Source organism: Somniosus microcephalus, chromosome 9 (assembly GCF_052327205.1).
Source record: "Somniosus microcephalus isolate GS21.2 chromosome 9, FLI_Smic_1.0, whole genome shotgun sequence".
Lineage (NCBI taxonomy): Eukaryota > Metazoa > Chordata > Chondrichthyes > Squaliformes > Somniosidae > Somniosus > Somniosus microcephalus.
In genome coordinates this window covers 81,101,685-81,114,121 of record NC_140995.1, presented here as the reverse complement: position 1 = coordinate 81,114,121, position 12,437 = coordinate 81,101,685, and the positions used below count along the sequence as shown (strand labels likewise).

The window sequence follows — 12,437 nt, the reverse complement described above, 5'->3', positions numbered from 1 at the left end:
AGTCTCGCATCTTACTGGCAGAGATGACAGATGGCTGCTGCATTCTCCAATGCAACAACCATCTAATTTCTGCTCACAAAAGAGGTTTGATGAGTCTTGAATACAAGAACTCATCAAACAACATAGAATGTCAGTGTTTGACAGCTTCACAGAGCATCATACACTGACGTTCTCTGTAACCGGCTTCCCCTTAATTGGCCTGCTAAGCCCGCTGGGTTGGCCAGAAGTCGATGGAGGCAGGACTAAAACCCGTTAGTGGGAGTCCTGCCTCCAAAAGCTCCCCATTGGCAAAATCGAGCCCGTCATGTCCAATTGCTTTTTGAGAGTTCCTATGGAACATAATTCCACCACCCTTTCAGGTAGTGCGTTCCAGATCTTAACAACCCTCTGTGTGAAATATTTCTCCTCATTTCCCTTCTAGTTCTTATGCCAATTATTTTAAATCTATGACCTTTGGTTTCCAACCCACTTGGCAGAGGAAATAGTTTCTCCCTACTTGCTCTATCAAAACCCCTCATAATCTGGAATACCTCTATTTAGTCTCCCCTTAACCTTCTCTGTTTTAAGGAGAACAACCCCAGCTTCTCCAATCTCTCCACATAACTGAAGTCCCTCATCCTTGGTACCAACCTGGTAAACCTCCTCTGTACCCTCTTCAAGACCTTGACATCCTTCCTAAAGTCTGGTGCCCAGAATTGTACACAATACTCCAGCTGAAACCTAACCAGTGATTTGTAAAGGGTTAGCATGACTTCCTTGTTTTTTGTATTCAAGGCCCCTATTTACAAAGCCAAGTATCCCATACATGTTCTTAACCGCCTATCACTTGCCCAGCCACATTCAAACATTTGTGAATATGTACCCCCAGGTCCCTCTGTTCTTGCAGCCCCTCAAAATAGTACTATTTTTGACCATATGTGCAAAATAGCTGGGATAGTGTTGCTGCAGGGAAAATAATGCACCAATCTAACAGTGTGGTATGCACCAGAAATAATGGGGGGTAAACTTTGTTTGGGCTCTTCCCACTCTGCTACCGTAACTTTAGAGGAAATCCCATTTTAAGTGTGTAAATATTGGCTGGAATTTTGCCCACCTGGGTGGGTCCGGTGCAGGTGGTGGCCATGGCGAGTCATGACCCCACTGCTGGCTCCATCCCACTGCTGAAAATGACTTTCCCTTAATAGAGCCTATTAAGTCCACCCTGCGCGTTACCCGGCCCAATTAAATGGTGCAGGTCTGATGATGTCATTGATGACACTTTTTCAGCCGGGATCTTTAAAGGAGCCATGGCCACATTGGAGTTGAATGTCAATGTAACATAGTGCTGTCAGTGCACTATAACATTGGAGTGCTGCAAACAGTGACAATGACTGCACAAAGGCAGAGAGCTGCACCCAGGTTCTCCGATGACTCCCTCCATATGCGTATTCCTCTTCCCTTCCAATGGGGGGAAGAGACCTCCCCAGGACACCAAAACAGCCTGGTTGGAAATTGCAGAGGCAGTCACCAGCAAGCATGTGATCAAGAAGACCTGGGTGCAGTGCCACAAACGTTTCAATGATCTCATTAGATCAGGAAATGTGAGTACAAAGCCACACTCAATTTCATCCTGCTGTGCCTTTCATCACACCCCCACCACTCTGCCTTCACAACCCTAGCCCTCCACATCCTTACTCACACCAACATACCTTGCACGTCCACCCATCCCTCTCTCTCTGTCTACATTATCACATCCCCATCTCACTAGCCACCCCTCACACTGATCCTCATCCTAGTGCAATCATACCAATTAACAACACACAAGGAGGTCACTTGTCTTTGGCACCCCACTCCATCATAGTCTTCCTCTAAAGATCTAACCCATCCATTTCTTGCACTCATTCCATTACTCTCACTCAACCTTCTCTTCTTTCCCTCCTTGCAGGAAAAGAGAGCCCAAAGTAAGAGGGAGAGGGGAAGAACCGGCGGTGGCCCTCCATCATTTGCAAACCTTACAACAGCAGAGGAGGCTGCTTTAGAAATATCTGGAGTCGCCGAGTAGCTGGAGATGGGAGACAGAGAGAGGGGGACATCTCAGCAACCTGGTGACAGAATTACATATCATACAGCTACATGGCATACATCAGTCACTCATATGGGGACTGATGTCAGCAGCCACTGAATGGTCATCATGTGCATAATTGTATCTGTAGCCATTCTTCATACGGCATATCTAACTCATCTCTTTACACTTCCACAGGTCCATCCACCCTCCCCCCCAACCCCCTTTCCAGGAGGAAGAGGAAGATGACTCCTCAGAGGAGCCTCCAGACTCTGAGGGTGCACCGACACCAGACATAAGCGCACCCAGCCCCAGCGCAGATACACACACCTCGGTGGGTGCCACAGGAGATAGAGTAGTGTTGTCACCTGGTGTCTCACAACTCACAAGTGAGCAAGGGAAGATGGTGGAGGCAGGGTCAGCAGTGGAGAGTCCTTGCCGGAGGGCGCAGGACGCTCCTAGTTCTGCTCAGCTCTATGCAGATGCTGAGCCTCGGGGGCCATCCAGAAAGAGGGCAATCCTGGAGGTGCAGCAAGAAGTGCAGGAGGCTGTGACAGATTTTGCAAGCACAGTGTCTGCAAATGTTCAGAGAATGGAGGAGTCCCTCTCCAACATGAGCACCACCATTTCACAGCTGATGGCGACTGTAGGCTCCTCCATGGATAGGATGGCCACCTACATGGAGCAGCTAATGTGCCACTCACAGGAGCACATGGTCTCTATGGAGAATAGATGTCTATGTATGGAGAATAGATGGCAGAGACTCATACACCTCTCTAGGAGGGATGTCAGCATAGATGTGGGTCCTCATGGCCCCACTGATGTGCAGCAAGATGATCTCCAGCTCCTTGGCCACAGGGCAGTGAGCAGGCTGCCTCTATCTCTGCTGAAGCCACAGGGCTAACACCTCATAGAAGCATGCGGAACAGAAAGATGACACACAAGTAGATTCACAAGGGTAGCCACTTGGGTGTTTTATCCAATGTTTATGTAAAATTTCCGTTAATGTGCTGTCAAACATAAAAGTCTTTGGCCTAGAAATTGGGTTTTGGCTTAGCCAGGGCTTTAGCGCCGGAAATTAGTGCCGGCGCTAAGTCTCCTGCGCGCGCCAAAAATTCAGTGGCGCCGCGCCCAAACGGCTGCCGGCGCTACTGAAGGGTCTTAGCGCCTGGAAAAGGGCGCTAACTGCCGTTTCGCGCCGCAATTCCGGCGCTGCAGCACCCGATGCAGTGCGGCAGGCTGGGGAAGTGCAGGCCTCCTCCTTCCGTTAAGGAGGAGCTGCCTGCACCCGGCCACAGCCCGCGCAAATCTGCTTAAAAATGAGCCCGGCACCTCGGACAAGTGCCAGGCTTGCATCTGTTCCGGGGGGGGGGGGAGAGAAGTCCGGTGAGGGAGCTGCGGGCAGGCGGCCGGCGGGAAAGCGGCCGGCCGCCGCGGGGCCTTTAATGCGCCGGCGCTAACTGCAGTAAGGCACCTCTGACAAAACGCTGGTTGCGGCTGCCACGGGCGAGGTGGCCGCAACTCAATTTCGGAGTTCGGGCGGGTTACCACGGCAACCGGGACGCTGCGCAGACCGATGACGTCATTGGTGCCGGCGCAGCGCTACCGGAGCAACGCCGATTTAGGGCCCCAGGGAATTTCACTACTGGCCATAACTCCGGCGCAAGGCCCTCTAGCGCCTCAAATGAGGCGCTAAGGCTACTGAATTTTCAGCCGAAAATTTTCAACACTTTCTGGTCTTGGACAGATTTATGTGCACCTTTGGAAGTACAGGTAGACTACCCTTTATCCGGACTTCCGAAAACCGAAACCCTCTAAAAACCGAAGGTTTTTTCGTTCAGCGTAAGTCGTGCGTACGACTTACGCTGAACGAAAAAACCTTCGGTTTTTAGAGGGTTCCGGTTGCGGAAGTTCGGATAAAGGGTAAGTCGTGCGCACGACCCCCCGCCAGCCCCGACAACCGCCGACCCCGCCAGCCGCCGACCCCGCCAGCCCCGACAACCGCCGACCCCCCCGCGGACCCCGCCGGCCCCGACAACCGCCGACCCCGCCAGCCCCGACAACCGCCGACCCCGCCAGCCCCGACAACCGCCGACGCCCCCGCGGACCCTGCCAGCCCCGACAACCGCCGACCCCGCCAGCCGCCGACCCCCCCGCGGACCCGCCGGCCCCGACAACCGCCGAACCCCCCGCGGACCCCGCCAGCCCCGACAACCGCCGACCCCGCCAGCCCCGACAACTGCCGACCCCCCCGCGGACCCCGCCAGCCGCCGACCCCCCCGCGGACCCCGCCGGCCCCGACAACCGCCGACCCCCCCGCGGACCCCGCCAGCCCCGACAACCGCCGACCCCGCCAGCCCCGACAACCGCCGACCCCCCCGCGGACCCCGCCAGCCCCGACAACCGCCGACCCCCCCCCCGCGTACCCCGCCGGCCCCGACCCCCGCCGACCCCGACTGACTTACGCTGAGCGTCAGCGTAAGTCGTGCGCACGACCCCCCGCCGACCCCCCCCCGCGGACCCCCGCCGACCCACCTTCCGAAATCCGAAATTCTCCTTTATCCGAAACTCGGCTGGTCCCGAGGTTTTCGGATAAAGGATAGTCTACCTGTAGCTTAGTGTGTTGCAGTGAATGGTGAGACATAATGGTACCTCCAGCAATGGTGGATAGTTTGAAAGAAATGACTTGGTCATTACAGGGATGCTTTATGGTGTTGCTCTGGGGTGGTGCCAACCTGGCGCATCATGTGGCAGCCAGGGTGTACAGCGTCAAGTGAAGTAAATCTGGCCATGGTGAGGCCATCCTTGCCCTCCTGGGCATCAATATGCTCAGGTGCTGATGCCCTCTGTCCCGTGCAGCATCAGGTGATTGCGGAGAAGTTTGGTGTTGTTATTGGTGCTGCTGGTGTGCCTGATGCTGCTGGTGTTCCTGATGCTGCTGGTGTTGGGGCTGATCATGGTCAGATTCTGAGGACCAAGGTGAGAGAATAAACATCATCCATGCTGATGGATTAGCTGGCAGGTGAAGTAGAGATGACAGAAGCAATCTGTCAATGGTGACAGAGGTTCTTCCAATGAGGTAACACTAGATGGAGACTTTGCTGGAAAGACTGTAGCCTGTAGAATCTGTGCTGGGAATGTAGTAATAAACAGCTTCTGCTGAGGAAAGTGATCATCTGTCAGGTGGGAGCTTTTATAGCACATTTCATGCTGTCAACTAGTCAGCTGGAGCAATGGCCACTGAACTCCCGTCTCAGGTTGACAGACGTGGTTCCCGAGTTGCGTGTTTCCCGTGGCCGTCCAGTTAAATTTAAACGGTAAGGTTAAAACCACTCTTCAGGGTCTGACAACTAGTTACTAATAATTTAAATTGCGTCGCCCGCCTCTGCCCGTCGGGTTGGGCCCATGCTGACAGACGTGCCTGAAGGAAAGGTGCATGGGGGCGGGATGACCCACTCCCAAAAATAACAACTTTCCCACCCGACCCGCCTTCAATCGCGCCCGCTACCACCCTGGAAAATTCTGGAAATTGTTTCTACCTAATTTCTGCTAAAGTTACAACGATGGAGTGGGAGAAGCCCTGAGGAAATTCTCGGCATTTATGTCTTACCCATTCAAATGAGCTGAGCTCCAGATCTCTCTCAACCAGCAGAAAATACCATGTTGATAGGCTGTAGAATTCAGGCTAAAAATAAATATGTATTCATTAAAAAGTAAAATTATATAGAAACAAGAATAAATCTGCAGACTTAAAAAAAAAGTGCAGTCTTCAATTCTCAATGTTACTTTAAATCTGTTTTTCTTGAACCAAAATTTTTGCATAAAAGAAAGAAAGACTTGAATTTATATTGCATCTTTCACAGCCTCAGGCCATCCTAAACCACTTTACAGCCAATCTGCTTTAACCAGGAGCGCTGATTCTAACACAAGGTGCACTTGTCTATCTTTTGGAGAAGCAAATCCTATTTTGGGGGGTTTATCCATTAGGGATATCAACAGCTTTTCTCCTCACAATAGCAACTGTGCATATATTAACATATCACAATCCTGATGTGTCTGGTCAACCAATCTGGAGTCATGATGGAATAAAAACAGAAAATGCTGGAAATACTCAGCAGGTCAGGCAGCATCTGTGGAGAGAGAAACAGAGTTAACGTTTCAGGTCGATGACCCTTGGCAGAACGGGAAGTCATGATGGATTGTTTACAGATAAATATTTTTTTTTAAAGGCAGAATGACAGCCTCTCTGCCCACTTCATTCTCAAACCCAGGCGATTTGTATATTCTCTCCTTCACAAAGGCAACAGAAATTTCTCCCAGAAAGCGGTCATCAAAGCCATTTTTAAAATGTTACATTACCAGGCACAGTTAGAGATTGTTATGATCTGAAACAGGGCAGATCCTCAGGTCTGTCACACAGCACAATTCCACCAGCTGTGATCTTAAGCAGCATAACCAACTTGTGGACTTTATTGATTGTGCAGTCAAGGTATTAGAACATTCATACACCACGCTAGAATGAACTAAGATTCTGTTAGCATTTCTGACATGATATATATTAAGATTGACATTATTGGCCTCAGGAGTATTACCCTGTACTAAGACCTGCTTGTTTCTCACTGCAGGTCTATGCTGCCCGATGTTGTTGATGATTTTAGACTTCAGAACCCATACATAAAAGGACTGGAACCTATATTCTGCTCATTCTATGTTTTCTTCACCAAGTTTGCTGCTGGAGTTTCTCTGGGATTCTCTACTCTTAGTCTTGAGTAAGTGTTTCAGACGTGTTTTTTAAGCTCATATAATTTCCCTTCTTAAAAGAGACATTTGCATTAATTCACTAACCCACTATATAGCATATGAATGTTGTCACTTGTTTAAAGGATGCAAGTTCTTTTTAAAACTTTTCTTTGTGAATTTTGGTGAAGAATGTCTGTGATAGGCAATTGAAGAATTTCACACTCAGCATTAAACAGTCCAGAATCAGATTTAGCATGGTTGGATGCAGAGTAAAGCTCTCTATACTTTTGCCCCATTAATGTACCTCAACCCCACCCTCGGAGAAACATCCTTCCCCGGCATCAGCCAAACTTGACTCCCTATTTTGATAATAGTTTCTTCTCATTCTCCATCCATTGATGCACCGTGCAACATGATTGAGAGGACTGGCAAGTGGATGATCTGTTAAAATGCCACCCTGAAACTAACTGCTGGGAGGCGCAGGAGAGACACTGTGGCCTAGAAATTCAGTTGGTTGCGCCAGCCGTTAGCGCCTTAGGAGGAGTAGATATCGGGCGCTAGGCGGCTAGCGCCCGGGTGCAGCGCGAACTGCGCCTCGCCCCAACTTCACTAGAGATTTAGCGGCGGCACAAAGTCTTTGCGCGCGCTCAGCTGCGCGCGCAGATCATGACGTCATTTCCTCGTGCAACGCCCTTTGTGCGCCCCCAACCGGAAATTCAGTGGTGACGCCCCATTGTGCGCCTGGCGCCCCTAGCGACTGTTAGAGTGGAACAGTGCTCAGCCAATGCGGGGCGCGGGGGGCGCAAATTAAAGGGCACTCCTCCTGCAATATAAAAGGCTGCCATTTCGCAGCACTCCTTCTTGAGAAACGGATCTTTGGAGAGAGACCAAGGTAGATAGCTTTCTGCTTTGGCACAACACTCGGACAGGTACTTCTGGCTTCAGGCCACAGCTTTCCACTAGTCTTTGCCTTCATTGACATCTCATTGTTTGCCAGCATATTATGTGGGCTGCAATGGGTGTCAACGCTGGCTTTCTCAATTACATCCAAAGGGCTCACAGACGCCGTGAGAGAGTGGCAGCCCTGGCTAGACGGAGAGGGGGCAACAGGCATCGGCAAAGGAGGCCTTACCCACCCAGGGTATACCGCCAGCAGTTCTCCTATCTCAACATGTCTGAGGAGCAGTGTGTTCGGAGGCTGCGATTCAGAAGGGACGTGGTCACAGAGATCTGCCAGCTGCTTGGCGGTGATCTGCAGCCACAGCTGAGGAGCAGGACGTCTCTGTCGGTGGCAGTGAAGGTGACGGTGGCTCTCAACTTCTATGCCACCGGCTCCTTCCAATCCGCTACTGGGGACATTGCCAACATCTCCCAGTTCGCCGTGCATTGCTGCATCCGCCAGGTGACCAATGCCCTTTTCAAAAGGAGACGTCAGTTCATCTCCTTCTCCATGGCCCTTGCCAAGCAGCAACAGCGTGCAATGGGCTTTGCAGCATTCACGGGCTTCCCCATGGTGCAGGGCGCCATTGACTGCACGCATGTGGCTTTGCGGGCACCTCTGGAGAATGCCGAGGATTACCGCAACCAGAAGGGCTACCATTCGCTGAACGTCCAGCTGGTGTGTGACCACAGGCAGCTCATCCTAGCTGTCAATGCCCGCTTTCCAGGCAGCAGCCACGATGCCTTCATCCTGCGACAGACTTCTGTGGCAGACATGTTCCAGGCCCAGCCTCACCCACGAGGATGGCTTATCGGGGACAAAGGCTATCCTTTGTGTACCTGGCTGATGACCCCGCTCCGTGCGCCCAGCACCCCTGCTGAAGAGGGATACAACGAGAGCCATCAAGCGACCAGGAACATCATCGAACAAACAATCGGCGTCCTGAAGCAATGGTTCCGCTGTCTGGATCGTTCCGGTGGAGCCCTACAGTATTCGCCGGAGCGAGTCTCCCATTTCGTGGTCGTTTGCTGCATGCTGCACAACCTGGCTATCCGCAGGACTCAGGCACTGCCACCACAGATTGGAGGACCCCCTCAAGGAGGAGGAGCAGGAGGAGGAGGAGGAGGACCAGCACAGGAGGGAGGCACAAAGTGCAAGGGCCGCCCGTCGCCGGCTTATTGAACATCGGTTCTAGGCCCCCTCTCAGGGACTGGCTTGTGCCAATGTCAGCAGATGAATGTAGCCGCTCCACAAGCCCTCAGCCGAGCAGGGCAACCAGGACTTAACCAAAAAACCATGCACACTGCAATTTAACAGCAATAATTTATTGAAAACCTCTGCCCTTCCCACATTACATGCTCATGTGGAGAAGCCCCCTCCAAAAACACAAAACTACCAGTCTCGGCCTTACAAAAAGAAAGAAAGACACCAGTCTCGGCCTTACAAAAAGAAAGACACCAGTCTCGGCCTTACACAAAAACAACTGCACCAGTGTCGGCCTTACAACAAGCACCAGGCATTTGTGCATACCTCTACTTTTTGCCCTGCGAGGGCGATGCCTTGCGCATCCTTGCCTGGCCCCTGCCCGCCCTGCTGCTCCTCCTCAATGGGAGCCCAGTGGCTGCAGCAAGGCTGGGGGAAGGCTACTGAGGGGCAGATGGCGAGACGGCAGATGCCCTTGGGGGTCGGCCTGCACCAGCTCTGGCCTTGGAGTGGCCGGCTGCTGACTGCTCCAACTCTGGCTGGGCGGCAGCAGTCTGTCCAGCAGCTCGTGGCAGCTGCAATGGCGGAGTGGCAGTGTCGGCTGCAGGAATGGTGGCAACCTGGCAGATCGCAGGTGCTCGCTGGTCGCCTGAGACATTGGCACTCGCACGGACCAGCACTGCAGCATGCGCAGCAAACAGCTGAAGAACAGACTGCTGGGCTGCTGCTGCGCGGCGAGTGCCCTGGCGATGCCTGGCTGATCCAGCGAGGGTGGCAGCAGTTAGTGCCCGTGTGGCCCTGGTCTGTGTCCGCATGACACCAGCCAGTGAATGCACGGCATGACTGAGCACTTGGCTAGAAGCCGACTGTGCTGCCGCGAAGTCCTGCAGACTCCTGGCCTGTGCTGCACTGAATTGTTCCAGACTCCTGGCCTGTGCTGCACTGAATTGTTGCAGACTCCTGGCCTGTGCTGCTCCGAATTGCTGCACACTCCTTGACAGAGACTCTATGGAGTCAGGCATCCTTGCCACTGCAGCCATGAGCTCAGTGTGCCTGCGCTCAGCCTGGACGGCCATTTCCTCTAGGAGGCGCACCTCCTCTGTGCTCACCGTCGCAGGACTGGAGGCCGCACTCACCCTCTGGGGAGAAGTCCGCCGAGCTTCCCCACCCCTCCCGCGTTGCTGCAGGCCGCTGGGCCCCGGAGCTTCACTCTCCTCCAACCCTTCCCCCCAGCTCCCCTCCAGGGAAGACATGTCCCCTACATCGCCATGGGCTGGCGCGGCTGAGGGTGGCACTGATGGGCCGGCTTCCTCTTCCTCCTCCTCGTCTTCCGAAGGGCTGACAGTGGCAGCTTGAGGGCCCGCCTCCTCACCTGGCGATTCACCATCTGAAAGCAGGAAGGCACAAGAGTAGCTTTAGAGTGAGGACAGGGCAGCAGCGAGGCAGGCATGAGTGGTGCCATTCACCACATTGGTCGGACAGTGGCAAAGGATGCTGATCTGATGCGCAAGTGGAACGAGAGAGGTCCAAAAGGTGATGCCCTTACCATTGGTGCCCAGAACAGGGTTGGCATCTCCACTGGTGACGGGGCCAATCAGCCGGCCTACCATAATGCGCTCCACATGCTGGTCGAGGTCGGAGAGCTCTTTGAGGTCAGGACGGCCTCCCCCGGTCTCAGTTCGGTTGCACCGGTTGTGTGCCACCTTGGCCTGCAAGAGAAAGGACGGCCTCTAAGTACAGTGTGAAGCCCTGATCTTGTCTGCACTGCCTCCCATGGTCGAATAGCTTGTACAGTGTGTAGCCCTGATCTTGTCTGCAATGCCTCCCATGGTCGAATAGCTTGGACAGTGTGTAAAGTGCTGAATGTGCAATTGATTTTCATGCCAGCCCCATAGCTGCTGGATGAGGGCTGGCCATTAGGGCTTTCAGGTCCCTTTGCCCATAATGTGAGGTGCATATGCAAGGATGAGGAGGACACTGGAAAGGGTACTCACCCTGACAACCCGAGTGAGGTCGTTGAACTTCTTCCGGCATTGCACAGGAGTCCTGGCAACCACGCTGTTGGAAGACACCCTGTTGGACACCTCCCTCCAGGCTTTCCGGTAGGCGCTGGGCAGCGGCCTCTTGCCACCTTCTGGGAACAAAACATGGCGCCTGCGCTCCACTCCGCCAACCAGCAGCCTCAGGTCACCGTCGCTGAAGCGCTGCGCTCTCTCCCTGGCCTTCTCCATAGTCCTGGGCGTTGTACAGGTGAAGCTGAAGTGGTCAGGCCTAGGTTGAGGGCTGCAGTGTGCAGGGCGTGGCAGGCAAACAAATCCACCCTCCCCCTTTAAGAGCTGACCGGCGCCAGAGTGTCTGCCGTCAATCAAGAACTCGCCGCACCTGCGCTGCGCCCGGCCTCGGGGGTATCGCTCAGCACCGCCGGCTTAGCGCCTAAAGATAGTCGTGCATCGCCTGTTTTAGCGCAGCAGCAACCTCTTGGGGCGATGCGACTGAATATCGGTGAAGGGGGCGCGACTTTGCGCCGGGCGCAAACTTTAGCGGCCGCCCGACTTTACCGCCCCAGAAGTGGCTATACTGAATTTCTAGGCCTGGGTGTTTTCCTTCTGGTTTTCCGTGAAACTGAGTAATTTGGGGAAGTTCATAGGGTATTATATTACCTAGGATTCTGATGATTTCATTCCATTGGCTGACACTAAATCCTGTAGAATATTCTGTCTTGAGATTTAATGGTTGTTTTGACTGTAACTTCATCCATCTATCTAGTATAAGAACTTTGACATGACATTTCCAGTACAAATTATCTGCAATTAGAACAGTTAGAGTCATAACAATACTGGGGTAATATAACATGAGAAATGTATGCTGAAGAATAGGTGTTAGAAAAGCTTCATGATGAGACCTGTTTCTGTACTAGTTTTGCAGGCTATGAAACTGGAGCATGCTCCCAGCCTCCTCCTGTGGCTTTCACCCTAAAACTGCTCGTGGGAGCAGCGCCTACAGGACTGATAGTCATTGGGTTATTAATATTCCGGTTTTACCCAATAACAGAAGAAGTCCGAATGAGAAACAAATTGGCGCTCCAAGAGCTAAGGTACATATTTATTGACATAATGGTCTGCTATATTGTTTGTTCAAAGCAAAGAGCCAGTACAGCACAATGGTCCGAATGTGCCGCTTCTGTGCGGTAAACTTCTAGAGGTAGAAATTCAGCCTGAGTAGTAGCATTAAGCGGGTGGTATCGCATCGACTGCCCGTTATACTCCTCACCCGATATTCAGCTCCATTGAAGTCAATGAAACTGAATACCGGGGGGGTCGCGCGGGGAAGAGAGTATAATGGGCGGCCGATGAAATACCACTCATTTTGTGTTACCGCTCAAGTCAAATTTCTAACCCCTGTGCTCTATTGTTGTTAGACATACAGTCATGATTATGTGGTTAGGGCAGAAGATAATTATAAAATTATACACTGTGTGGTCTTGTAAGTGGGATTAGTTTAAAAATCAAAATG

The 12,437-nt window shown here is 52.5% G+C and overlaps 1 protein-coding gene across 1 annotated transcript in view; it reads left to right on the top strand.

Annotated features, from left to right (window-relative positions):
• Positions 1–12,437, top strand: part of LOC147112504 (sodium-dependent lysophosphatidylcholine symporter 1-like) — a 95,909-nt gene that overhangs the window by 76,072 nt on the left and 7,400 nt on the right. The window contains exons 7-8 of the mRNA XM_085996811.1: positions 6,667–6,810; positions 11,842–12,018. Of these exons, the coding sequence (XP_085852937.1) occupies positions 6,667–6,810; positions 11,842–12,018 (321 nt within the window). The remainder of the gene's footprint in view (positions 1–6,666; positions 6,811–11,841; positions 12,019–12,437) is intronic.